The sequence below is a fragment of the Scatophagus argus genome, chromosome 4 (assembly GCF_020382885.2).
Source record: "Scatophagus argus isolate fScaArg1 chromosome 4, fScaArg1.pri, whole genome shotgun sequence".
In the NCBI taxonomy this organism is placed as follows: Eukaryota; Metazoa; Chordata; class Actinopteri; family Scatophagidae; genus Scatophagus; species Scatophagus argus.
In genome coordinates, this window is record NC_058496.1 from 8,772,124 (window position 1) to 8,799,613 (window position 27,490).

Genomic DNA, 27,490 nt, shown 5'->3' on the forward strand with positions numbered 1-27,490 from the left:
TCAGTGTGGTATTTTTCTTGGTAATCATTCATTTCTACATGTGTTTTGATTTCTGTATGTTTACAGCATAATTGGCCAAATGTTTGAGCTAACAGAATATAGCTGATTCTTAGCCATCTTTGGCAGAGCTTTGTGAACAAGCTGTTGCTAGAATCCAATCAGTTTGATTTTGATCTACATTGCAAATGAAATTGCATTTAATTAAAAACCTGCATCACACCAATTTGCATTTTGTTCTGAAGACATTAGGCTTGGTCTGCATTTTTTTTTTAATTGTACCATTTTCACCCAATAGATTCATATAAATAAAGTTTATTCTTCCCTGCAATTTTTTTTCCAACAAAAAGACATAAAATGTTCAAATAGATTTAATACAAACTTAATGAAGCAATATGCTGGTCTGTCGTGGCCAGCTATGCACCTTAACGTCCGTCAGTCATGGTTACATTTTTAATAAAATTCTTGCTTGTGGGTTTTGATTTGGCAAAGAAAATCTTATAATTCAGGAGGACTCTTCTAATGTAAAGTTCGTGGCATGAAAATTGAGATTTCCAATTATTTTACAGATGCAGTTGAAAATACTTAGTCATATGCTGTTTCAAAGTTAACTGAATTTCCCATGAATGTGATGTCAATCCTGTTTATTGTGGCTGTTCAGTCAACACTGTCGTGTACACGAGTTCACTACATGAATTTAGACGTGTAAAAAACAATATTCCCACGCACCTAAATACAGTTATTATACCATCACCTAAGGATATACAGGTCTGTATGTTGATTTTATGCGAAGGACAGAATCATTTAACCCCCTTTTCCTGAAATTTGACTTAATTTGCACATTACTAACTTGGAGTTTAGATCTGATCTCCAACATAGTAATAGTTTGAACCTCATTTCAGTAGAACTTAACAAAACACGCCTTTAACTTGGCCCAAACTTTAACACTGACCAAGTGTGATGTCTGTGCTTGATTGCAATAGGCCTACTTTTTTATTTGTAATTTTTTCTTTAGCAAAGGTTCTCTGCTTGATTAATAACTTCGTTTGACGATATTGCAACATTTGAACTTGTCGAAGAGTGCGGACCGGTATCCTGCGGAACTGTAACTGTTTTCTCAGAAGTGGCGGAGTGCTCCATCTTAATGAACATTTCATCTTTGGTCGGCACCTAGCGTTGACGTTCCTCTCGGCCGTTGGACAGACAGCTCGCACACTGGGCTGTGCCTGTCTGTCTCTGATCCGAGCACTAGTCGTCGTGGTTCTCGACGTAGCTTGCTAGCTGTGTAATTTTTTTTCCTCAGAAGACGTAGGTTGTACGGAAGCATACCAGGTCAGTATCACCCACCACACGTCGAGGCTATGTATTTCCTTAAAGTTTTTTGTTATTTTGCTGCGGTTGAGCCAGGGAACTAAGCGTAAGGTGAAAGTTGTTTCAGGCAGTGTAGACGTTACTTGAGGTGTTAGTTTGGCTAGCTAGCTAACCAGCCCTCTTGGTCCTCACCACCGGTTTGCCGTATTGCTCGGGCCTCTTTGCTAACGTTACTTAGCAACTAATCACGTCTGTTCTTATCGTGATAGCAGTCTGTGATTCGTTTAAGCCGAAGACATTGACAGTACAGTCAACGAACTGCTTGTTTCGACACCTTTATATGGCAAGCTATCTTTACAGGTGATCTAATCTATAACAATTTGTTATGCTGAGTCTCAAGTTGTAGCAGCAGTGTGCCCTACTGGAGCTCCGGTGACATTGCGGAGACTTTTGGACTTGTGGAATTTGCCATGCTTGACGACTGTGGTCGGTCAGTGGAATATACGGATGTTTGAACATGTGGATGTACTTATGTACTTGTGTATCTCATCATAAACTGGATGTTTTCTCATCAGAGACGCAGAATTAGCTAGCGAGATAAGTTGTTTGAAACTGTATTCTTTTTACAGGCTTCACTCTTACCAGATGTGCCACCTCATCGACAGCTCTCAATCCGTTAGCTACTGATAGAGGTGACCGGGCGAGGCAGACTAGTTAGTTCACCAGACCTCAGGATAACTTATTTAACTGCGCAGTCACACCGTGTAATATGTTAGTGAAGCAGCTTTGTAACAGGGGAGTCTCTGCATTACTCAGTTTTGCAGCTTTAAGGTGTGACTTAGGCGTTAATTGTTGAGCCTTTTTGTTTCACACCAAAGGCAGTTTAACTTGTTTGGACTGCAGACTTGGGAAGTGAAAAGACACTATTGAAATTCCTGTGTTTGTATTTCTGCTAGCCTTGGAGCTTCTTAATTTAGAATTTAGACTGTAAAAAATTCTTTTTCTTTTCAGATTAATTGTCCGTTTAACAGAAATACTATCTTTTGTACATCATATCCACTGTAGTGGAAAATATTAGCTTTGTGTAATTCTAGTTTAAGAGGCTGTTTTATTCTTGAAAGACTGGATTTTACAGGAAGGGTCACGTTGGACATTTTGACTACCTTAACATGTATTATTATTATGTACTGTATATTATTATTTTAGGTTTCAGACATGACTGGGCTTAATTGCAAGTGCCAGGAAAAGGCAGTGTTGACATAGACTTTACTGTAAGTTATCTGTAGGCAAGGTTTATTAACATGAAAACAGGTGAATCTGTATTTATTGACACTGAGGACGCAGGATACTTTTGGATCTTATGTGCTCATGTCCTGTTAGTTATTTTCTATGCCTTCCTCTGCTGGTGCTAGCAGGGGCCTGCATAATCATCCCTGCAGATGTTTCCTCAAAAAGGAAGAACCAGAGCTTGCCTTGGCCTTGATGAAAAAAACAGGACTATAGGAGTGTGAATTACATCAGTGAATACACAATTCTGAATATGTTAAGCCGTACTTATTTTTCTTTGGATTAAACTAGCCATTAGTTCAGTTTATTCATGTTTACAGATCTTATAAACCTGTGCTGCTTGCTCCCTATGTGAAGTAGAAAATGAGAGCCCCAGCAGCTAGGGCTGTGGACTTAGTCACAGCTGGACTTGCTTTAAAAACATTCCAAGGAAACCTGTTCACACTTGGTTTAATATTTTTTATGTTGGTGACTAATTTTAGCCACTGAAAAACAATGTGGAGTGAAAGCTCTCTGGTTTGTTTAAGCAATGGCACCCTCCCGTCAGTTATTAGATGCTATGGTAGGCTGAAATTTATGGAGAGTTTCTGTTTTCTGTTTCATAAAACATGCAGGCAGATTCAGCTGACGTCTGTCATAAGTCGTTTTGTGCTCCTGTTGTCAGCAAAATAGGCACAACTAAAGTTTGACGGATTTTATGTACTGTACCCTGTACAGTCAGCTGGTTAAGTATGTAGCAGTTTTGCAAATATTTATCTACCAGTTGTGTTTTATTCTGTGTGAAGTGTGTCCAACATGCTTTCAGTGATTGAGGTACTATTCATATCCAGTGCTTGGACAGACTATGGACATGTAAACGTCTGTCATTACCAACACAGAAGTTGATTATATCTATGCTGTCATTTTGAGAAGTACAGTAAGTCTCAGTTCTGTTTTACAGGCTGACATCTACCCATTTCTATTTGGTTATTTACATCAGAGAAAAAATCTCTTTGGGTCTCGTCTAGTACTTTATAAGTTTAATCTGTCTGTATTATACTTTTTAATTGATCAGCATATTAATTTCTTTAAATTTTTGCAAAACATTGGTATTTGGCTTTCTTCCTAGCTACAGATTAGTGTGAGAGTCAGTCGCAAAAGATTAAGGTTAATGCAGAGCGAAATTTGCCAGACTAAATGGATCATTTCCAGCTGACTGCTTCAGCTCACCAATCAGAGATGAAACGGTCCCCGTTAATGCTCACAAGACAGTCGTAGTAAAGCGTGAGAGGTGTTCTACTAAGGCCTAATAGTTTAGTGACTTTTAGAACTTTTCTTGTCATATTCCACAGGCTTTTGAATCAGACAGACTACATATTGATAAAATGTTCCTTTTATTTTTGGTCATGATGAATAAATAAAGCTCTAGAATGTCACATGTGGGCTCTTTCTGTATGACTTTAATTTCAAGCATGTAGTAGTCAGCCACTGAGATTCTTTCTTTCTCTGGCCTCCCTCTGACCTGAGGGCACTAATCATTATTATTCAAAGACACAGCAGGAGAAAACTGGAACACTGCGTTTCAACTAGGTCGCTGCCTTCCAATGGCCACCCTATTCTCTGCTGAGAAATGTCCAGGAGGGTGTGTGACACAATGTCTCCTTGGTTGTTTCATCTGTTGTAGTTCCTGGGTCCTTTCAGGAATGAAAGTTTGTGTAACACTGTTGATTAAATACACATTAATACCTGTTTGGGGTTAAGCACCTTGGCTGACTTAAACTGACTTTATCGTACAGATTTTAAAGGAGAGAGAGTGAGAAGGCACTGGTTTGTTTATAGTTTTCTGTAAAAGATATTTTAAGGGTTTAAGAATTACCTGAACTTCCAATGAAGCACCATCTCAAAATAGTTTTGTTACTTTGCACCAGGATCCTGCAATCTTTCATAGTCAATAGTTGTGCTAATGAAAGAAAATAAAACAATTTTGCTTGACATTATTGAAGCAATTTCATATACTACACTGTGCATGGTCTATGGGAACATACATTATAAGCAAAAGCACAGCTTTGAGCCAGTGATATGCAATGTGCAAGAGAAAATGCATCAGCTGACGATTATAGTCAGTCATCCTTAATAGAACCAAAAATAAGCTCCCTGTTCTCAACCATAAGGTGTTAAAGCAGTTCTAAGTATGTAATTTGCATGAATCCCAAACTATTCAAAATGGATGCTCTTCTCTAACAGGCAGGTGAGCAGCACGTGGAATCCACTAACAATATTCAATAATACTGAAATATAACAGTTTGTCTTTTGTATGTATATTTACCTAGAGACATGCTTTATACACGTGTGTTTTACAGTTGTTGTTGAGTCATGTTGTTGACTAAGGAGGTCATCCTTGCTTTGGGTCAGTTCAAGCATCAGACTTGGTGTGCTAGACGTTCTGTCCACCTGTTCTGTTCTGCAGAGTTCATATTGGTAACCTCCCACTGAAATAGACTGAGATACTATAGGTCTGACAGTAAACTGGCCTGAAACTCAAACCTTTCAGTAGTTCTTCTCTTGTTTGATTTAATTGATTAAGCCAATATGTGTATAAAAACCTGTCACAATGCCACTTTCAGTCATATTGTCAAACTGCTTACAGCTGCTAAAATATTACATTCAGCCACTCAGTTTCTGTGGAGAGGTAATCCAACAAACAGGATAATCTGCTGCTGCTGGAGTGGTCCTGTTTTTACAGTAATCCTGTTTAAGAAAGAGCTGCCAACCAGATTTATGCGATTTTATCTGCCTGAGTGACAGGATGTGGGAGAGAGGTTGTTTGTGGTACTATGAATTTTGTGGTCAAGGTCACAGATGAGAACTATTCAGAAGTTCATGATGGCAGTTACACAGACTGTATCGGCTGGCCTTTGACAGGGTATTTTTAGGTCTAACTATGACATGGTGTGTGCTGAGAAGCTTGTTGTCATAACAGAAACAAAATGGCTCCATTAACAGAACACCATTGACAAAGTCAATGAACATGCCCTGAAGACATATCTGTACTTACTATTTATTAGCTCATAAATTAAATTATTGCTGTGTGAGCACCACCCCCAGTAGAATCGGAGGCAGGAAAATGCACCAATATAAACGAAATTAAGTAATGTTTCTTTTTTTTCTCTCCAACAGGGTCCTTTTTGTGGGAAGCACTTTTTCTCCCTCCTCCCTTTTCCTGTTTTTTGTTTTTGTTTAACATTTTTGTTTGTGATTATTTTTGTTTGTACTTTTTTTTTTTCGTTTAATTGATTTTGGTGCGAAGAGAACAACTTCGCCATCACAGAATTGCAACCAGCTGTTTTCATGGTCTGTGGTCAGTTTGTACCCACTGACGGACACAAGCCTTGCGGGCCCAAGAGTTCACAGGAGGAAAGATGAGCACCGTCAAGCCCAGTGGGATCAAAGTGCCCAGCAAGATAGCTAAGCCACCTGGGACTGCAGCCCCCAAGACCAACTCCAGCACAGGTAAGAATCTTTCTATGTTCAGATTTTTTGATTTGTGGTGAATATGTGAGCGAGCTGTGTTTGTCCTTGAGTGTTCCACAGCCAATGCTTATTTGGTCGATACTTTTTAGTGCCCAGACCAAATTCAGTTTTATTTCTTTTTCATTTCTTGCAGGGCTTGTGAATGTCATGTCATGTCACATTTTGTACTGTACTTTTTCCATCCTTGTTGGCAGACCTGTTTTACATTGTTTTTGGTCCCACTTTTGCGATGATACAGCTTAGCTTGTAGCACTTTGTAGTTAAACATGGGCCCATTTATTCAGTTTAGCTATTTTATTTTCTCATTCCATGGGATTAGCAGCGGGACACCCACCTTTGTATTTCCTGAACACACTTAACCAGTTTTTTTGAGGTTGCATTAAATCACAACTGATGGGAGACCATAGTAAACGTTGTAGTAAACAGTGAGGTTGGGATCGTCTTGTTTTTATTTATGCTGAGCTAAACATGTGACCGTTGGAAGAAAAAGAAGTCATGTTTAATAGAGACTGTGGTGGCTCTAACAAGTAAGTTTAATTAACTGGGTTTTGGCATTTCAGACACTTATTTCAATCACTAGTTTTAACTAGGCAGTCATCTAACCAAAATGGCATGATAAATAAGACTTGTACTGTGCAATCATAAACTGTATATTTATCTTGTTAAGTTAACAACAGGCCTGTTTTGACTTGAGAGGAATGAACAGTGAAGTTTAGGTTTAGAGTAGAGCTACTTGATCCTCCTCAAAGAATGCTGAAGAAACTCTGTAAAGCTTATTTTTGAATTAGTTAGCTTAGGTTTGGAACAAGGGCCTCATATTCTCTCATGCAAGCAATTGACAATTTTGTGCAATGCACTGGGAATGGCATGAAGACCCGGTGTCCACATTTTGTTTTGTGGGTTTTCTTTTTTCTTTTGTTTTTTTTTTTTCTTTGTTCAAAAAAAGCACTGGCAAAACCCAAAGAACACGCAGATGAACTGTTTGTGTAGTAAGAGAACAAGATGCTTCCCATGGGTTTTGATTGATATTAGCAAGGTAGCCAACTCAACACTTGACGAGGGTTGACTACACAGAAAAACAAGTTTATAACTCATAGGGTGATAAAAGCACAACAGTAAGCAATTTTCAGTGTCCAGGTTAGACAGACATGGCCAGAACAAGCTTCTCCTTCTCGGTTGAGAAGTCCTGCTTCATCTAATAAGGGATAGGTTGCCTGATAAAGAGCGGCAGTGATGACATGATTACCGTTTTAAAAAGTTCAGATAATTTCAATTTGAAGCCATTAATATAAGTTTTTCATTATGGGGTCAGTATTTTATCATTTATAAAACATTCCTTCTGGATATCAATCCACGTGATACTGTAATGTTTTTCACAGCATTTGTGACATTTGTCTTTCTCATACAAGTCAGTTTGTCAATGGATTTTTAAAAACAGCTGTTTCAACTCTTTCTATCTTTGCAGTTAAAGCTGCATCTGACAAATCAGCTCCAAGTGCCAGTGGAGGAGATGCCCAAAGTGCTGGGGATAACTTCCAGATTGGGGAGCGAGTATGGGTGAATGGGAATAAGCCAGGCTACATACAGTTTTTGGGAGAGACACAGTTTGCCCCAGGACAGTGGGCTGGGATTGTTTTAGATGAACCAATTGGGAAAAATGATGGGTCCGTGGCAGGTGTGCGCTACTTCCAGTGTGAGGCCCTACGAGGAATATTCACACGTCCGTCCAAGTTGTCTCGCACAGAAGGAGAGGCTAATGGAACTCAGACAGCGCCACCCTCCCGTGCTGCATCACCCACCCCTTCAGTTGGTAGTGTTGCCTCGCATACACCCACCACGAAATCAGCATTGCCCTCAACTACCACAGCAGCGAAGAAGGCCTCCTCCACTACACCAGCTACACCAGCTACACCAGCTACATCATCTTCCAACCTCGCAAAGACAAACAGTGAATCTATTTCCAACCTGTCAGAAACTGGATCAGTCAAGAAGGGAGAAAGGGAACTGAAGATAGGTGACCGTGTATTGGTAAAGTTTGTTACATTAACTAAAAGAAAGAAATGTTTTTCTTGCTTTTTCTTGATTACTGTCACCATTGCTTGTCCAGACTGGCTAACAGAACCCTCCTTCTGTCACCATCTTTGTTCATTCCTGGTGAATTGGATGTATCATGACAAACACCTTCCTTTCTAGTAGTGCTTATTGAATATCATTTATGGGTATTCGGGAAAGCTATCAAAAGTACAGTCATTATACAACTATTATTAGAGACGAGGACAGTAGGAGACACATCAGCTACTGTTCCTGCCTCCAAAGTCTCACAAGTCAACTTTATTATCTTTTTTGACAAATGTGCCTCTTGAAATTTGAAACATCAAGATGTGCAGCCATGCTTACTGTGCCCAATAAACAGATAACCAACACATTTCTAAAGACCAGAAGAAAATAAGTAATAGCATGTTAGGCTTTTCCTGCTTATGTATTGTATCTTATGTATGATCACCACTGTCACATTTAAGATAATGTAAACCAGCTATGCATTTTATATAATTGAAAGAAAAAAATGTTCAGTTTCATACCTTAACAGTTTGATCTGGTCTAATTTTGTTCTAAGTTTCTACATGTTTGCTGCTGTTGCTTTGATGGAATTATCTCAGTCAAAGTTTTTTACAGGGGAAAGCTGATTATCCTTGAGGCCTCTCTTATCTGTTGAAGAGATTAAATGTAGGCTAATGTTTGGCGTTTCCTTCTTAGGTTGGTGGTACAAAGGCAGGAGTGGTACGTTTCCTTGGAGAAACAGATTTTGCCAAAGGCGAATGGTGTGGTGTGGAATTGGATGAACCCCTAGGAAAGAATGATGGGGCGGTGGCAGGCACAAGGTACAAAAGCCACTGGATGTGTAAATAACTGAAAGAAAGAAACTTCTTATACTGGCTAAGCATGTGTACACTATGACTTCCATTTTCATGATTCTATTGAATTATCTGTCCCCAGATATTTTCAGTGTCAGCCCAAGTATGGCTTGTTTGCTCCAGTGCACAAAGTCACACGCATTGGCTTCCCATCGACCACACCAGCCAAAGCAAAAACAACAGTTCGGAAAACAGTGGCCACACCATCAGGGCTAAAGCGAAGCCCTAGTGCTTCCTCCATTAGTACCATGAGTTCTGTGGCGTCTTCTGTCAGTGCCAAGCCCAGCCGCACAGGCCTGGTGAGATATGGACACACTCAGCTGCAACAGTGTTACAAATTTGTACTCATCCATTTTTAAGTGCTGTGTTTACTGATCAGTGTGACCATGTTTACATTCTGTCTGTCCATAGCTAACGGAGACATCATCCCGGTATAGTCGAAAGATCTCGGGCACCACAGCTCTACAGGAGGCCCTGAAGGAGAAGCAGCAGCATATTGAGCAGCTAATGGCTGAGAGGGACATGGAGAGAGCTGAGGTAGCCAAGGCTACTGGCCATGTTGGAGAGATGGAGCAAGAAATCAGCCTGCTCAGAGACGATCAGGAGCAGGTCAGCTCCCACAGTGGTTTAGAAGCACTCTGCATGATTATTAATTACTCTTAGAGTAAGAGTTTCTCTTAATTGCCTCCTGGTCTACATCAGTTTTTTGTCCAATATCAACCTTTCTGTTGAAGATGGAGGCTAAGATGGACCAGTTACGTGCCTTGGTAGAAGCTGCAGACAAAGAAAAAGTTGAGCTGCTGAATCAGCTGGAGGAGGAGCGTAGGTAAGCATTCCCAGAGGTGTGACTAGTCACACAGAAATGTACTGTCACCCATGACAGTATGTCATCTATTGTTTTTGATATTATGGGGCCACACAGAAAATGAGAAAGTGGCAGCTAAGATCATAATGCTTTTTTACTCTTACAGTCTTGAGGAAGTACCTGTATGTCTGTGTGATGGCTTAACCTTGGTCTTAATCATTGTAGTCAAAGCTCAGGTTGAAACAACAACAATTTAAAAAAAATCTCCAGCAAAAACATTTTTTCTGTTGAATAGGAAAGTGGAGGATCTTCAGTTCCGTGTAGAGGAGGCTTGCATTACCAAAGGAGATCTGGAGGTAAATGCACGACACAGATCCAAAGACAGGGCTGCTTAAATCAACATTTTAATGAATTTGTGTTTGAAAAATTAAACATTGATCAATGCGATAATATCAAACTGTGAATCAGACATTTCTTTTTGAATTAAATAAAAAAGTGGCAGGGGTGCCACTGATTTGTCCCACTGATTTAAAATCCAAATTTTAATATCTGTCATATATGCGTGTATATATGTGTGTGTTTATATATATTTATTTATTTATATCAGTCAATATCATCCATGACAAGAGAGTGAGCTGAATTTTTTGTTTACATCAGTGTGTGTCCTTCAGTCCAAAGCAATTTAAGGTTGCACAGGATTTACTGGTATGCCTTGTCACAAAGCTGCAATTGAGCCCAGACGGATCATTTTCATTATCTGTCATTTATGTTAGCAGTGAAAACTACCCATTATGCAGTCTCAGTAGGCGTGTTTGCATGGGCAGTTTGATATTTCTTTCATCTTGCATCAGATGATGTGCTGTCAAATGCACCCAGTCGTGCAGGAAAGCTCTTGCTTTGATGACAGTGCCACTCACCAGAAATAAATACACACCCCATGATGTCCATGCAGTTAGGAACCCTGTCTTGTTAATAGGCATATTAATATTGTTGTACTAGAGTTAGCCTAGTGAAAGACTTTATGTAGAGATATGAATTATTTTTTGCTACAGTGTTTAGACATTATGAGGAGACAACAGATTTTACTGTCCTGGTTAATCAAAGCTAGAGGGATTTCATTTTTCCTTTACAAATTATTTTACAGTAAATTAATATAGTAAGCTTTGATCAGTCGTCGTCTTTTTCTCAAATGAGTCACGTGCTTATTACCAAGTAATGATATGCTGAGTGGGACACACTGGTATCTGTGTTCATATCTGATCGAAGGATTTGTTTCATTATTCCACAGTGCTACACAAAGGACCGTCTCAATTACTCTGAAGGCATCCAAGCTCGAAATAGATGTTTAAAATGAGTGCTACAGGGTTAGAATATCCCTTTATCTTCTTTTTAAACGTGTATACTAACATTTTATTACTTACTCACAGCTGTTGATATATGAAATCTTGCATGCAGCTTGAAATACACCGACAAAAAAAAACCTCTCCAAATAGGTTCAACTCAGAAATGCTTTGTTGACTTAAAGCTGTTGAAGGTGGACTAATGTTGTGCTGTAACCCTCACTGCCTCCCTGTTCAGTGACGTGACATTATTGCTTCTTTTTCCCCTCTCGTCCTCGTCTTTCATGTTGGTCCAGTGCTCAGCATGGAACCACTGGAGATGCTACCTTGTCATTCCACTTCCCAGTCACAGAGCTGAGTTCATGTTACCCACTGCAAATAAGAGGGAATAACATTCAATTTAAGAATTCAGTTGTAATTTTTATACAAAGAAAGATGTGTCGGGCTAAATCATGGCTTATACTTACCGCACCAATAATGAACAGTGGTTACATACATACATGTCTTAGTGTACTTAATTTGAAGTATTCTTAAACCCTAGTCCAGTAAACCCTAATATTCTCACAATTGCACCCTTTTGACCTCATTCATTACCTTTGAATGTGGTATATCATTTAGTTAGACATTACAGCTCATTTGTCAGATTGTGTCCATGGAATACTTAGGCTACTGACACCACTTGCAAAATTGGTGTTATAGACTAGAAGCATGAGGCTGTGTCAGGATGTTTGTGTTTCCATAAAACCCTTATTCGAAGAACACAACATTAAGAAGTCAAATGGGATTCCTTTCTGTTTCCTGAACTCGACACGCATCTGTGTTACTGATTGATTTCTGTTAAGTTGGTCACAAATCCTGCACATGGTGGTTTAATAACTGGTGGTTTCTTACACAATACTGAGTATATACGGCGTGGTCAATGACCTTATAACCAAAGAGAGAAAGCAGTTGTGGGCATGGTTAGTGCTAAAGGCTTTATGAGTTTTTTCCAGTACAAAATCAAAACATAGAATTGGTTTAGCTAAATACAAAAAAAAAATGCAGTTAAATCAGTCTGTTGTTAAATCAGTATGTCAGTTGTACAACATTAGTTGTCTTTACAAAGATACAATGCATTAACTTAATGTAAAAGACTTACTGCTTTCTCTCCATGATGTAATGAAGTCATTTTTACTTCATTTCTATGTATCATAACAATCAATGTGCTTTGTTTACCAGGTGTCAATTTTGCATGGTTACTTCTAAACTGCCTCCATCAACAAACTCATCCTGCACATCCACGACACATGCTCCCCTCTCTTGCTGCTCGCCTTGTATATTTCACTTTTCTTTCACAAATTCCCTGTGTGCAGCTGTTTATGGCACAGCCTGAAAGTTCTGCATGGGGTGTTTTTCCATTTCCGCTCATCCACCACTCTCGACCCCCACCTGTACCTCTTTTCCCAGTCTCAAACACACACACACAAACAGACACACACACATTCACACTCCCCCCCCCCCCCCCCCCCCCCCCCCATCCTCTCTCCTGTCTCCTTTCCTCTCTGTCTGCGTTGGGCTGGCATGTGATGGTGGCACTGGTGTGTTCTCTTCCTCTCCCCCTTGTTTACTAACAGACGCAGACCAGACTGGAGCATGCCCACATTAAGGAGCTTGAACAGAGCCTGCTCTTTGAAAAGACCAAAGCTGAGAAACTCCAAAGAGAGTTAGAAGACACTAGGGTAATGAATTCACCTCTGCAGTGTGCTGCGTTGGAAAAGAGGGCCGGTAACGGGGATAGCGAGCAAAACAATCTGCAAGGGTTACAGAGAGATGTCGAACTTGAGCTTTGCTTTATATGGGCTTGTGGTGAATATTATTTTTTTTCACACACGAAAAATAATACTCTTGCTTTTACAGCAAACAAATCAAATAATCAACTAATATATTAAGTTTATATTAATACTCAATTCAGCCCATTGATTTTTATTCATATTATTACCATTTTTGAAATATTAACTTCTATCACATTTAAATTTATCCACTCAAAATTCCTTTACACTGAAATGGTATACATCCCTGTTTTAACAAAATAAATTACCATGTGCCATCTCTCAGCTGTCTGGAGTGACAGCTCTTTAACTTGTACTATTTTTCAGTTAGTTACCCAGCCTGAACTCACTCTTTGCTTTACTAGTATCACTGCTTAACCAGACAGACAAACTTCCCCTGTCCCAGCTAATCATTTTGTCAGCTCCTATGTTCTACTTCCCCCAGTCCTTCCCAGCATCCATTTGTCCTGCTTATTTGGTGTCCCTGCAGTTTGCTAGTCTAAAACCCGCTCCACCTCCCAGACTATGCAATCACTATGTTGCCCAAGGGTATCGTAGTCTTAAGGAGTTGTTAGGAAAAATATATTTCTATAAATTTGTGAGGATGAGGGCCATAGTTTCTATAGGTTCTCCTTTGACAGTTTTCTTTTATGCCTCTCCTCATGATGTCAGTGATACCATTAATTCAATGGTTAAAATTTTTTGTTCATTGGATGGTGGAAAATGTCTAAATGCTGCTATAGCCCCATACATGCCTTCAGCATTGACTTCTGTTATTTAGACCATACCCTTTGTAGCCACAAGAGGTCAGTGTAACACCTTGATTTGGGATCAGTGTTTTTTTTTTTCAACCCTCTTCATTGAGCAAGTAAATAGTTAGTCAAATAACACTGACAGAGTTTTACTGTTGTTATTGAATGCTTTTTTAAATCTATTATTGCTGTTAAGCAGTTGTTCTTCATTTTTTTCCAGCAACCTTTTAGTATATATTTTTTTGGTATAACATTCTTATGCTAGTACACAGTGGTTCAGTATGTTAAATTGGGATGCGTTTTTGATTTTAAGATTTCTGCTTTTAAAGGTTGCTACTGTGTCAGAAAGATCCCGTATCATGGAGCTTGAGAGGGACCTTTCACTGCGAACAAGAGAGGTAGCTGATCTGCAGCTGCGTCTTGAGACCCAGCAGGGTTCTGAGGACACTGATACTACTATTTCTCCCCTTCTGGAAGAGATAAACTCTCTGAGGGATCAGTTGGCTTCCCAAGAAGCTAAGCAGCAAGAAGAGCTGGCAGAATACAAGGAGAAGTTAGAAACTCAAGAAAAGACCCACAGTGAGGCAGTTGCCCAACTTCAGGCTTCGTGTGTAAGGCTCTCTGGTGACAACGAGCAGATGCAGATGCGCTTAAGTCAGGCTGAGAAAGAGAATGCTGACATTGCTGAACTCTGGCGTTCCAAGTTGGAGTCTGCCATTTCCTCTCACCAGCAAGCCATGGAGGAGCTGAAGGTGTCCTTCAGCAAAGGTGCAGGTGCCCAGACTCAAGAACTTGTCGAAACAAAAAGTGCACTAGAGAGGTTGAAGCTGGAACACCAGATGGCTCTAGAGGAGGCTGGAGCTAAAATTGACGCTGATACCAGAGTTTGGACTCTGGAGACGCAGGCACTGAAGGCACAGCTGTCGACTTTGACCGAGGACAAGGAGCGACTGGAGGAATCATTACGGACCAGTGTTGAAAAAACAGAAGAGCAGCACCTGGTGGAGATGGAGGATGTCCTTGGAAAGCTTCATGCTGCTGAACTTAGGGTAAAGGAGCTTGAGGAGAAAGAAGCAATGTTGGCACAACAGGTCCAAGACAAGGACACGGAAACCAAAGAGCAGATGGCAGAAATGGTGGCACTTCGTAGCCAAGTAGCACAAGGTAACCAGGAGCTTGTAACCCTGAAGAGTCAATTACAGGTGGTTCAGAGTGAAGGAAACAACCAGGGTACCAAGGTGGGTTCTTATTCACCGCTTGCCCATTTTAATGCAGTTTTCTCATGTTCTCTGAAAGTGGTGTCTTTATTTCTTCAGTTAGGCTAGTGTGGTATTGTCAGACAGTTATTGTCAGCCATTTTTTAAAAAATATTTTATACTGATATTTCATTGCGGTTTGCTTTTATCCTTTTGTCCACTGTATTTTTACTCGACATGTGGTATAGGTTAGTGAACTGAGCTCTCAGTTGGAGGGCAGGCAGCAGGAAGTCCTCACTTTACAGCAGAGTCTGACCAGCGTACAGCAGGAGAAGGACGCCCTGGAAAAAGAGCTTGGAGACCTGGTGAGGATCATTGATGATGATGATGCCCTTTGATGAACAAACTATGTCAACAATCTACTGTTTTTTAACTTCATGATATGTTTTACATTCATCTTTCTTTGCATTCCGTGCTTGTTACTTACTGACTGACGTCTGTGTAGATCCTGATGTATTGTCAGTGAACTAATATCAGCTAAAATATGTGCTTTTCCAATGTAGAAATTAGTCATGTGGTCCAAACATAATTCAAATCATATCTAAACTACAAAAATACTAAAACAAATGAAATTCTGACTTTGTCTAAATTTGCCTATATCGAGAAATTATATACAAAAAGTTGATACAAATGTATTTTTCCCCTCAGAAACAAAAGTTGACAGAAAGCACAGAGGAGCAGACAAAATCAACAAAAACTATGCAAGGTAAATTATATAAGCAATTGTTCTCATGCAATGAATAGTTCAGTAGTCAGATATTTTTCTTCCCACCTTTTTTCACAATATCTGCTATTATTTCACCCTTTTCATTTTACAGAGGCCTCTAGGATTGAAAATGCATTTTTTTTCTTTTTGCAGAAACACTTGAGAAGCTCAAACAGAAGGAAGAGCAGTGCATATCCCTAACAGCAGAATCAGGGTCTCTAAGAAGTCAGCTTGCTGGTAAGAATATTTGAACTTCATTCTTTTATGTTAAAGGTGTTGTAAGTTTACATTATTGCTTTGCTGTGTTCTTTTTCCTCGCTCACTGAATAATAACCTTAAAACAAACTTGTCTTTACTCAGGATTGGAGAGGAAACTGAAGACTGCAGATGAAATGCTTGAGCAGCTTTCAAAGGACAAAAAGAAACTGGAAGATGATATTTCAGACATGATGAAGGCATCTGGAGATAGTTCAGTACAGCTGACCAAAATGAATGAAGACCTCAAACAGAAAGAAAGGTACCACACTTACCTTACACATACTGTGCTTAATTAAATTTATCAAGCCTGTCACTGAACATCCTCTTCAAATGTCTTGTTTCTTGGTCTTCATTCAGGAGGCTTGAGGAGTTACAAAGCCAGCTAGCGGAGATGAAGGAGAATGTGGCACATTTGAATGAACAACTTCAGCAGGAGCAGTCCCACAAAGAGCAAGAGCTGAAAGAAACCAGAGAGACACATACTTCTCAAATAAGTAGTCTTCAAGAAAAGATTGCTGACTTGGTTAGTGATGTACAACACGTATCATATGTTCAGGAGTGTGTCAGGACTTCTCAAAGCACCCTGTACCTAATACCCACATTGAACTTGTGGAAATTTGTGTATTCTGCATCTTCAGTGTAGAATATATTTCAGAATGACTTGAAACTCAAAGAATTAATGCAATCAGAATCCAAAATAAAAGAACTAATGGAAGATTTCTTAGGATGCCAATGCTTTTAAGTCACCCAATTACACAACTGAGAGATTTATCTTATTGAAATTTGAGGTGCTTGTATATCGTGTTTTGTTTCTGTCTGTAATTGTGTTTTGACTGTCTTAGTCTCCCTTGAAAAAGAGATTCTTAATCTTAATGGGACTCCCCTGGTTAAATAAAGATGAAATAAAATGAATAAGATACTTAAACTTAGAAATAGTTTGTAGACATTCAAATATATAAATGTATATATATTATATATAAATGTTTTTCAGTGGCTGGCCGTTTCCAAACAAGTAGATAAATGCCTTAATGTGATTAATTATTGCCTTTCTCGTTTACTGTTTTCTAGGAGAAGACTGTAAAACAGGGTGAAGCTCTGGTTGAGGAGATGAAGTCCTCACAACAGAAATCCTCAGAGCTTCATGAGAAGGAACTTGAGATGCTGAAGAGTCAGGCTGACAAGTTGAACCAGGACCTCTCCTTATCTAAGGACAAAGCCCAGGAGCTGGAGAAGTTGGTTTCTGAGCTGCAGCCATATAAGGAACAGGCTCAGGTAAGGATAAACTTGAAAAGTTTCAGACACATTAGTTGAATCAATGTATTTTTAACTTGCTTGAAGTTTGCTGGATGTAAGATGGTTCTTTATGTAGTATTGCTTATACTAATGCTTGATCATTCAAAATTATGTGGAAAATGTGACCTATCCTTTTTGTAGATTTAAATTTGATACATCTTGAATGGGGATGTTTTTGACAATCCGTCTCATGAGTTATCAAACATCATAGAGATGTTACATCAGTTGAAACACGAAAACGGAATTTGAAACCAAGCTTTGCAACAATGTAATGTAACTTTGTAAGAATTTTTGTCTTCATTTAACATCAGTGATTAATGGATATTATCAGTGACATTTTCACTCAATAAGTTGCTCATTTCTCTCTCTCACGTTAAGGCTAATAACCTCTTTTTTCATATTCATCTTAGCATTACTGGATGTTGCCATTGGCTCTATGCTCGCAGGGGTACATCTGATAAAATTATGTCTTTAATGTCTTTTAAGACAGTGTATGCTTGTTGGAAAATTCAAAGAAAAAACACATTCCACTATTTGTGTTCTGGCTGCTAAAGGCATGTTTATGCTCTGGGTAGGGATCCAAGCTGAATCACTGTGAACTATTTACATACTCTATGCTTAGCTACTGCTTTAAAAATTGATTTCAACTTAAATTATATAAATTATGAATGAACTGATTGATTTAACCTTTTTTGCTATGTACCCCTGCCAGCATTGTTTATTAGTCTAATATTTCATCTAAGTCAAACATTTTCACTTTCTAAAAAAAAACTTTGTTTTGTGTGTGTATATCTGTATTATTGAAGGCAACATTGCCTTGTACAGTTTATCTTTTCTTTGAATTTTGACTCATTTAAAAATATTTAAATACAAAATGATTCACATAGAAAATACTTTAGCATTGTGGATCCACATAATAATTTATTTAAGTGATTGTATTCATACACTCTGGCAGCTAGTAGCCAGTTTTTGTTTCTATGCCAGTCAAATTTGTTGTCATCAATGTAATATATACATTTATTTAAAGCAAGTAAGTGCTGAAGTGAAAATGTTCCACCATTTATGTTTTTGAAAATCATTGTGGTGTAAGCTGTGGTGTGATCTTTTGTCATTTTTTATGCTTCTGCAGCCTAACCTTTCCAGTTGCATATCACTTATGTCCATATCTGCTTGGTTTATTTTTGGATTCATCTTACTTTTCCCTGTGTATATTCCCCTTCTTTTTATTCTTTCATCTTTATTTTCCCAGTGTCTTTCTGCTGAGCTTGACTCCTACAAGCATGATGTTGAACGTTTTTCCAAAAAACTGGAAAAGCAAAGTCTAGATATGGAAATTATGTGTAAGGAAAGTGAGGATGTTAAGGCTGAGAAAGGCAAACTGAAGAAATGCCTTTCAGATGTGCAGACTAAGCTCACTGCCCTTGAGACTGTTCACCAGGAGCTTTCAGTCGAGAAAGAAGAACTGCTGTTAGCCAGAGATAAGCTTTCAAAAAATCAAGAGGAACTACTTGCCAACAACAAGTGTTTAGATGAAGAAAGAATTTCATTGAAGGAGGAGTTGGAGAAGCTCAAAGATGTTCTTCAGGAAGTACAGACTGAAAACAAAAACTTAAAGCAAGCTAAAGATGAACACCAGGCCCAGATTGAGGAGCTTCAACGACAAAATAGTGAGAAGAATCACTTGATGCTAAAGCATCAGCAGGACATCCAGCAAATTGAGAATAAAAAGAAGCAACTACTTGAGGATTATGAAAATGTCTGCAAAGAGAGGAACCAGCTTGAAGCAGATCTCAATGAAAGCAGGTCTATGCTCACATGTGAGAAGGACAATCTAATTTTAGAGAGAGATTCTGCTAGAAATGCCAAAAAATCTCTAGATGCTAAGAACGCTGAGTTGCAGGTAAAACTTAAATCCTTGAACTTAGAAAAAGAAGATCTTACAATGAAGAATACTCAACTGCAGGCCCTCACAGAAACATTGACAAAAGAGAAGTTGGAGATGTCCTCTGAAATCAGTGCTGCTATGTTGGATAAAAAGAGTCTTGAGACAGTGAAGGAGGAGCTCAAAAATAAGCTCAGTGTTACAAAGAAAGAGTTGGAGAGCTTTGTCCATGAATGTGAAGAACTTAAAGCCTCAAAATTTAGCCTTGCCCAGATGCTGGAAGACTTCAAGACGAGCAGTCAGGTGACTGATTCTGAGCGGCTTCACCTTCTGCAGGAGAAAGAAGACTTGCTTGCAATCCAAAGAAAAGTCTGTCATGAGAAAGAAGAGCTGCTCAGAGAGATCGAGGAGCTAAGAGAGAAGCTTCAGGTCTCGACAGATCAACTGTCTCAGTCCAATGAAAAATTTAAAGAAGCATCATCATCTTTTGAGCAAGAGAAGCAAGCATTTCGCCTTCAGAATTCTGAAACCGAGATGGCTCTACATGTTGTACGAAAAGAAAAGATGAGTCTGGATTCAGCGCTTGACCAGCAGAAAATTGAATATGATTGTTTGGCGGGAGAGAAGGGAGAACTAGAAGAGAAGCACACAAAAGCCATAGCTGAGAAAAATGCTCTATGTCTTGAGCGCGATAGGCTAGCTAATGAAATACGAGCAATGAAAGACCAGTTGGATAGTTACTCCAGAGATAATGCTGCCTTTATTCAAGAGCAGTCTCATTTAGCAACAGTGCTTGAGGAAACTAAATGCAAGAAAGAAGGGGCTGAAGCAGAGGTTACCTCTTTGAAACAACAAAAGGATGAACTACAAAATGAACTACAGAAACACAAGTGCGATATTGAACTTCTTGAAAAATGCAAAACTGAACTTGTTCAAGAGCACAGTAAGCTAAAAATGGATCTTGAGAAGAGTAATTTAGAATTTGTTCAGCAAATTGATAGCATTACAAAAGACTGTCAATGTCTGCAGATGTTACAGTCTGAAGCTGAAGCTAAAGCTCAGTCCTTGCAGAAAGAGAACCAAGGGCTGCTTCAGGAGATTCAGAAGTTGAAAAATCATACTGAATCAATAACAGAGTCCAACCACCTTCTCGAGAGCCAGTTGCAGGCCGAATCCAGTGAACGGAATAAAGCATTATCTGACAAGGATGATCTCTCCAAACGAATTGAGGAGCTGCAGAAAACACTGTCCAAAGTTACACTAGAAAATCAGGAGATTTCTTCTAAACTTACGAAGGTTGATGAGCAGAATAAGTCCTCTGTAGTGGGTATGGAAGCTTTGAAAACACAACTGAAGCAGCAAGAAAAAGAAACTAGCCAGTTGAAGGAAGATAAAGAACAGCTATTATCTGAGCTTGAAGAGATGGGGAAACGGATGACCTTCTTGACCACAGAGAAGGACGATCTTTCAGCTGGAAAGTGTAAACTGGAGCAGGATATTTCTTCTCTCCACACAAGCCAAGAAAATTGGCTTGCAGAACGGTCAAAACTGCTTGAGCAGGTAGAGAAGTTGCACACTGTCCAGAAACAACTAGAGGTTGATGTCAAAGGCCTACAGTTTGATAAAGAACTTTTGGAAAAGCAGTACAAAAATGCTGTTGGGGAGATATCAGCCTCTGCGATTGTGAAAGAAGAGATTACCTCCAGCATCGCAGATCTAACTGCTCAGAAGGATGCCTTGCAGGTGGAGAGAGACGAAGCCTCCCAGCAAATCAGGCAGCTCGAGTCCCAACTAAAAAATGCCATTTCTAAGCAGCTTGAGGTATTCCTCCTTCAGTAGTAATCATGGTCACACCTACCCTAGAGTGGCTGGGGCTATGTCACCTACTCACTGCATGCTTGCTGTTTGTTTCCCTTTCCCCTTTGCTTTTATTTTCGTGTCTTAACTTTCATCTTTCGTTTACTAACTGCTGTTGATTACCCTTAGCTCCCAGCCTTTGCCTGTGGGCTTATAACGTGATCTAATATTTAGGCAAAATTCTTCTTGGCTACATGATTATGTAGATCTGAGGTGATCTTTATCACATCTGATGGTGTGCCATGTTTCTTTTGATTGTGTAATTAATGACTTACTTAAACAAGATTGATATGGGGATTTCTCAACATTGTTTTTAGGGATTTATTGCACCAATAATCTGCTTTATCTGACACATTAGACAGATAATAGGTTGTCCGTATCCGTTCTGAGGCCACAGGTTGTAGACAATTTTAGATTATGTACTAATTATTTTTCTCCTTAGTGTAATATTTATGTTGTTAATCAACCAGAATGTACTCGAAAATTGCAATGAACAGAGATTTGGATAACTGATTCTAAATCCGTAATTAAAATGGCTAACTTGTTAGCATGCAGTTAATTTTTTTTTTTTTTTTTATTAAATTTAACTCATTGGTTGATGTCAAATTATGGATTATGAATAATTTAATCAAATGACCTGCAAATTTTCTTTCTTTCTGGTTGGTGGTTAGTTGACGTCATTGGTTGACCTCAACCGACCATTTGCTGCATTTGAAACCGTTGTTCATAGCAGGTGTTCTGCTCATCCACTATGTAGGCTACTGAGGCCTCTGGCAAGACTGCTGAGGCTCTCGAACAGCTGACAAAAGAGAAAGCCAGTTTGATGCAGGAGAAGAACAAAGCCCAATCTTTGCTGGAGGAACTCCAGAGCTCCAAGCAGGAGATGGAAACCCAGGTAAGAAATGGGTGTGGTTGTAGGGAAAATGCTAATATAAGATTTTAGTGGTGAAGTGGCTCTTCTCATCATATGTGAGAGAGTTTAAGTGTGTGTTGTAGGTGTAACAATAAATTTGTTTTTATTGTTTTTAGATAAAAAATTTAAGGAACGAGAATTCCAAGTACCAAGAAGATCTGAATGTATCCAAAGAGCAGCTTTGCACGGAAACTCAGAAGACTAAGAGTCTGTGCCAGGAAGTGTGAGTATATCCTTAACCTTGACTGCTGATATATATTCACTACACGAGTGGACAGAATTTCTTGATGATGTTTATGTGTTGTGTATTTATTTAGAGAGGATCTTAAAAAAGCAGATTCTGAGAAAACACAGTCCCTGCAGATGCTGCAAGATGAGAACAACAAGCTGACTCGGGAGCTTAAAAACAATCACAAAGGCCAGAGTGATCTTACAAAGGTGCAACACTTTACACTTTTTCTTTTTTTTTTTTTTTAAAGAAAGCTCTTAACATAAAAGTACATGCATCAAGCAACGTTTTGTGTTTTTAGCTGTTGATCTGCTGACCATGAATGGATCTTTGCTGTTTACCTAGGTCAAGGATGAGAACTCAAAACTTAAAAAACAGCTGGAAGAGATTAAGCAAAGGTAAGTGAATACACTTTCATTTTGTGATGTTTGGCAGTGTCTCAGATCTGTAAATTCAGCAATATTTTAAAGGCTGTTGTCTAAATGAGCACGACTGCTTTCCCCTGTGAGTGGTATGTCATGCTGTTCTTTTCCTCCAAAGCCTGCCAAATAATGCCTTCAGGTACTTCACTCCTTTTAATATTATGTGCTGTCAGTCATCATCATGTAATAGTGCAAATATATAAATAACATCCACATATGTAGGCATATAATTAGGACCAAGCAAGGTTCTGTCACATTTTCATTTCTATTAACAGTGGATGAGAGCTGTGCTAAGGTTTGTAGTCTGTTAGTGTGAAAATGTACTAAAAATAGTGATGAAACAAGCTATTGGTGATGAAGTGAGCTTGAATAATTGTCGGTGCAACAGCAGTGTGTCTGAGCCAACTGAGCACATCCACATAGTCAAAGATGAGCAAAGATAAACTGTGACTGGTGAGTTGTGTTGCACCGAAACAGGGAACACATACTTGAATTTGTCTGTTTTGGTATGTAGTTTATTTGCAGGACCAAAGTGTGTCGTGACCATACATTAAAGCAAAGCACAATAAATCCTAAGTTATTTATTACGTTTCATTATTCAAACATTATTCAACAACCTACGGCCCCATGCCACTTGCTTAACAGTTCCATGTGTGATTTCACCACTGATTTTTCCATGTTTTCTTTTTGTCATCTGTTTTCTTTGGTTTTTCTCTTTTTTTCCATTGTGCTCTGACTGCTTGAGAGTTGCAGAAAGCCTCAAACTCTGATGAGAAAGAGAGACTCTGCAGGCATTTATGTCTTATGATAAAATATTTAATGGCACTTGGCTGAAGACAGATAGCATTAACAAAGAACTGATGTTACTCAGTGCACAGCCATGCCAGTACTGAAGTCTGCCTCTGCCCCCATCAGAGAAATCAGTGTCTCTCACTACCATGTGTGATAAGGTCGTAAAGCACAATTATCACAATACACCAAGACTGGTGGTGCTCCAGTGAGATATTGCCACCTGCACAGTAGGATTTACATCTGAAGGGATTAGAGTGCATCTGGGAGCGATACAGACAACAGGGGAATGTTATTATTCCTCCCCAAGGAGTAAGTCTTGAGATGTTTTGTTGCAGCACAGTAACACAGAGACTAAGGGCTCCACAGTTCAGAGGTAGAAATAATTCTGTATGAAAGGGCTATAACTCTCTGTGAGGTTAAAATAATTCTCTAACATGGAGAAGTAATAGGTTTCAATTTTCTGCATGTCTCCTCAGATTTGTGAAATGTCTGCGGTGTCCCCCGAACCTCAGCAAATAGTTTGAATTCGAATGTGTTGAAACAGTTTGGTGAACTGGGGACAGAATTTCTGTGCCTGGAGTGACTGTGTACTTTATCTCAGAGATTAAGTTGTTATTGTGTATTTGCTAGTGAGAGCACCCTGAAGCAGCAGTTTGACAAAGAGAAGGCCACCCTCCAACAGTCCATCCATAAAAACAGTGCCTTAATTTCAGAAAAGGACCAGCAGGTGGAAAACCTGAGGAGCGAGGTGAGAATCTAATGCATGATGATCTTATTGTCAGTAGGTATGGTGGTGGCTTATTGACAAAACTGTTGAGCAGATTTTGCGAGTGTGCACAGAAACATTTAGAAACACAACCCTTCTATATTTGATGCACCCTCAGGTCAAAATCTCCTCAGTATTTCCTTCAGCTGGCTTACTTATTAGACAACCTGCTTTAAAAGGATGTGGCAGTTAAAGACTTTACGCAACTTTGAACGTCACTTCCATTTTACAGTTCAAATAACAAAAGAGAGCGAGAGAGAGAAACGGTGTCACTTCTAGGTCAGCTAGAAGTGACACTCTCATGTGTCACTTCTAGCATGCACACTCATTTTTGAGTGTATGCAAATGATCCTACAGCTTTGAAGGTTTCAGATAAAGAAAACCCTGTTACCAATGTAAACTTACAAACACATTTCTGCTTTCAGGTTCAAAATATCTGTTATGCTTCACCCCCTCACAACTTGTTTTGCATTCAAACACGTCACATAACTGAAATTGAACTGAGGCTTGACCTGAATTTGTTCTTGTCTTACTGTTAATGACTTTTACTGCATGTTATTGACCAACCTTGAATAGCATGGATTGTTTTCTTCACAGCTGGCTGTGCTGCATGAGGAAAGTGCTTCAGTTAAGACACTGCAGGGTACAATTCAAGCCTTGGAGTGGGACAAGGCAAACCTACAGGAGCATGTTCAGAGATTAGAGAAGGACCTGGCTGCAGGGCCTGACGCCGTCAGCAAGTCCTCAGGTAAGAGTGGCTTCACAGCTGTTCCCTGTGAGGTGACCTCAAAAAGAAAACAAGATTACCTCTTCTATTCCTGCAATTGATTTAATATCACATCTGATGTTGTTTCCAGGTGATGCAGTTTTGGACCAACTAAGGGAGGACAAGGAGACTGCAGAGAGTCAGGTGTTTATATCTTTCCTCTCACCCTGAATTCTACCAGTCATAAGCTTGGATACAGTGAGGGTTTTTGCCATTCATACATTCAGTGTAAAGATCTTTCCGGACACTGGCCCATAGAAATGTCTGCTTTGACAATAACTTGGTCTCATTTACATTTTCAACATATGCAGGGCAGTTGAACGGAAACAGTCTAACTGAATGCTGTTTGTGAAATGACTGTGCTGCTTGCTCACACATTTACTAACTTCTGATCAAGCATTAGGCACTGAATTTTACCGTTGACTCATGTAGCTGTTACAGTATAATGTTTTACAGAGGTAAAATGGGTGTAAATTGAATCATTAAAAGCATATTGAGCTTCTGACATAAAAAGTCATTGACACGATTCAGTATTACAGCCGTATGATGGGCATTTTGCCGACAGTGGTGAGATGATAGCTTGTGTCATCATTTTCAAAACCTTTTTCTTCTAACATCTAGCCTCTGTTTATTCTAAGATGTTATACTGTATTATCTTTGTCTGTGATTATTTGAGTGTGTTGTCTGGCAGTAAGTGGACCCTAATTTGAATCTCAATTTTTTTTTTCCCCCTTTCTCTTTCTTAAATCCCAACTCCTCTTCTCTGCCCTGTCTCTGATGTTGGCAATGCTACACCACCATCAGGCAGCGGTTTGTTAATGTTTTTCATCAGCTTCACTTGTGCATGTTTTGTCTGTTGCTGTCACTGTGGCTCTTGTGTCTCGTCCAGTGGGTCACATTGCAGTTGGTGTCAAAACCACAAACTTGAATCAAGTTTGATTTCTCAATACGTTTAGCAGTCATGAAGGCCTCACATCAGATCTGTTAAAGATTACTTTTCCTCAGCGGGACACTCATCGTTAGTGGGTGTTTTACTGACTCTTCTGGTGACTCATTCCAAGCTCTATGGCTGACACCTCATAGAGGTGATTCACCATCACAACCAAGATTGGGTTAATTATATGGGGCATTTGGTGAGACATAATGACCAGTGAATTATCTGAAGTCTGTCATAGGATTTAGGCAACATCTGAGCATATAATATGATGAATAAGCTTTCCAAGGGAGAGACCCTACATCAATATTCAAAAATAAATATTGTGCAAAAAAATTGTTGATGAACAATAATTATTCACCAGCAGCAGCACTGAGCCTATCTTTGTGTCTGCTTTATAGATTGAGTTCCTGAATTCCGTCATCGTTGACCTGCAAAGGAAGAACGAGGAGCTCAAGGACAAATTAGAGAAAATGGCTGCTGCTGCTCTCAACGGAAATAATCCAAGCGAGCTGGATAATTATGATAGGTAAGTACCATTCATAGCAGCCTTTCTCTAATATAATGCCAGCTGTGTGGCAGTACTGTATAGCTTTTTTTTTTTTAAATCTGTAGCCGTGACAAGGAACCTGTGAAGAAGAAGCCTCCCCCAAGGCTTTTCTGCGACATCTGTGATTGCTTCGACCTCCACGATACCGAGGATTGTCCAACACAAATGCAGATGCCCGACTCGCCTCCACACACCACCTACCACGGCAATAAGGGCGAAGAACGGCCCTACTGTGACATCTGTGAGGTCTTTGGCCACTGGACCGACTCCTGTAACGATGACCAGACCTTTTGAAGTCCATATCACCCTTGTTCGCACAATCACTGTATTTGCACATCATGTTAGATTATGCGGTGCTTTTTGGGGTTTTGGTTTGTACGCGTGCATTTCGTGTGCTTGTTTTTGCCAAGCGTCTTTAATGTCCACGCCAGTCCTCAAGCGCTCTTACAGGAAAATAGTCTCCTGAGAATCTCTTTCCAAAAATTGAGACATACATAAAAATAATATACAGCCGTTAACAATTTGTAAATGACTTTGGAGGAAAAATGTTTGATATCCTGGGTTTGTGTGAGTGAGGAGATACTGTAGGTGGATGCGTCATTGTGGGAGAAGCCTCGATCTTCTTCAGATCACTTAATTTATCGATATTCTAACATTGTTTGCACAGCTTGTGGTGGGATTACAAAGATAATATACTGTCATAAAAGATATTATTGAAACTGTAAATTACTTGATTGAAAAACAAATGTCAGTTTTCGCAAAATTGCTGAGCTATAGTTTATTTTTTTATGCCTGGAAATACTATGTACTCTTTAAAGGTTTGATAGTATGTGTGTAATTTTGCAGCGGTTGATCACAGAGAGCGCTGTGATCGCTATTGCCTGCATTAGAGCAGTGACACCCAATGCTGTTTGGCTTTAACAGGAACTTTTTTATGTTCTTCATGAAGGAACTGCTGGATGATTGGTAAGTACATGAAAGTTCAAGCTCTTCACACTTACTGTAACCACTCAGTTCAAAGGGCCTTTCCAAAAATAATTTCTGTTTGAAACAAAAGACTTAGGTATTTCTTTAAAAATGTTTGGAATATATGTATAAAAATAAATGAAAATGATGAATGAAATAAATATGAAACCTCTCTGTG

The 27,490-nt window shown here is 39.3% G+C and overlaps 1 protein-coding gene across 4 annotated transcripts; it reads left to right on the forward strand.

Moving 5' to 3' along the window:
* Positions 1 to 1,172: 1,172 nt before the first annotated feature.
* clip1a (CAP-GLY domain containing linker protein 1a) lies at positions 1,173 to 27,469 on the forward strand. 4 transcript variants are annotated; one of them, XM_046387513.1, is made up of 27 exons: positions 1,173 to 1,329; positions 5,752 to 6,084; positions 7,571 to 8,133; positions 8,860 to 8,984; positions 9,100 to 9,316; positions 9,429 to 9,626; positions 9,752 to 9,843; positions 10,118 to 10,178; positions 12,776 to 12,880; positions 14,052 to 14,960; positions 15,167 to 15,283; positions 15,627 to 15,684; positions 15,838 to 15,921; positions 16,045 to 16,201; positions 16,300 to 16,465; positions 17,011 to 17,214; positions 18,485 to 20,938; positions 21,732 to 21,869; positions 22,004 to 22,110; positions 22,205 to 22,325; positions 22,462 to 22,514; positions 23,961 to 24,078; positions 24,694 to 24,844; positions 24,954 to 25,006; positions 25,667 to 25,672; positions 26,198 to 26,325; positions 26,412 to 27,469. In XM_046387513.1, exons 2-27 carry the CDS (start codon positions 5,994 to 5,996, stop codon positions 26,638 to 26,640), a joined length of 6,705 nt encoding a protein of 2,234 aa, XP_046243469.1. In that variant the 5' UTR covers positions 1,173 to 1,329; positions 5,752 to 5,993; the 3' UTR covers positions 26,641 to 27,469. The 4 variants fall into 4 exon arrangements, with proteins under 4 accessions (XP_046243469.1, XP_046243470.1, XP_046243471.1 ...); XM_046387514.1 differs by lacking the exon at positions 25,667 to 25,672; XM_046387515.1 differs by lacking the exon at positions 12,776 to 12,880.
* Positions 27,470 to 27,490: the final 21 nt, after the last annotated feature.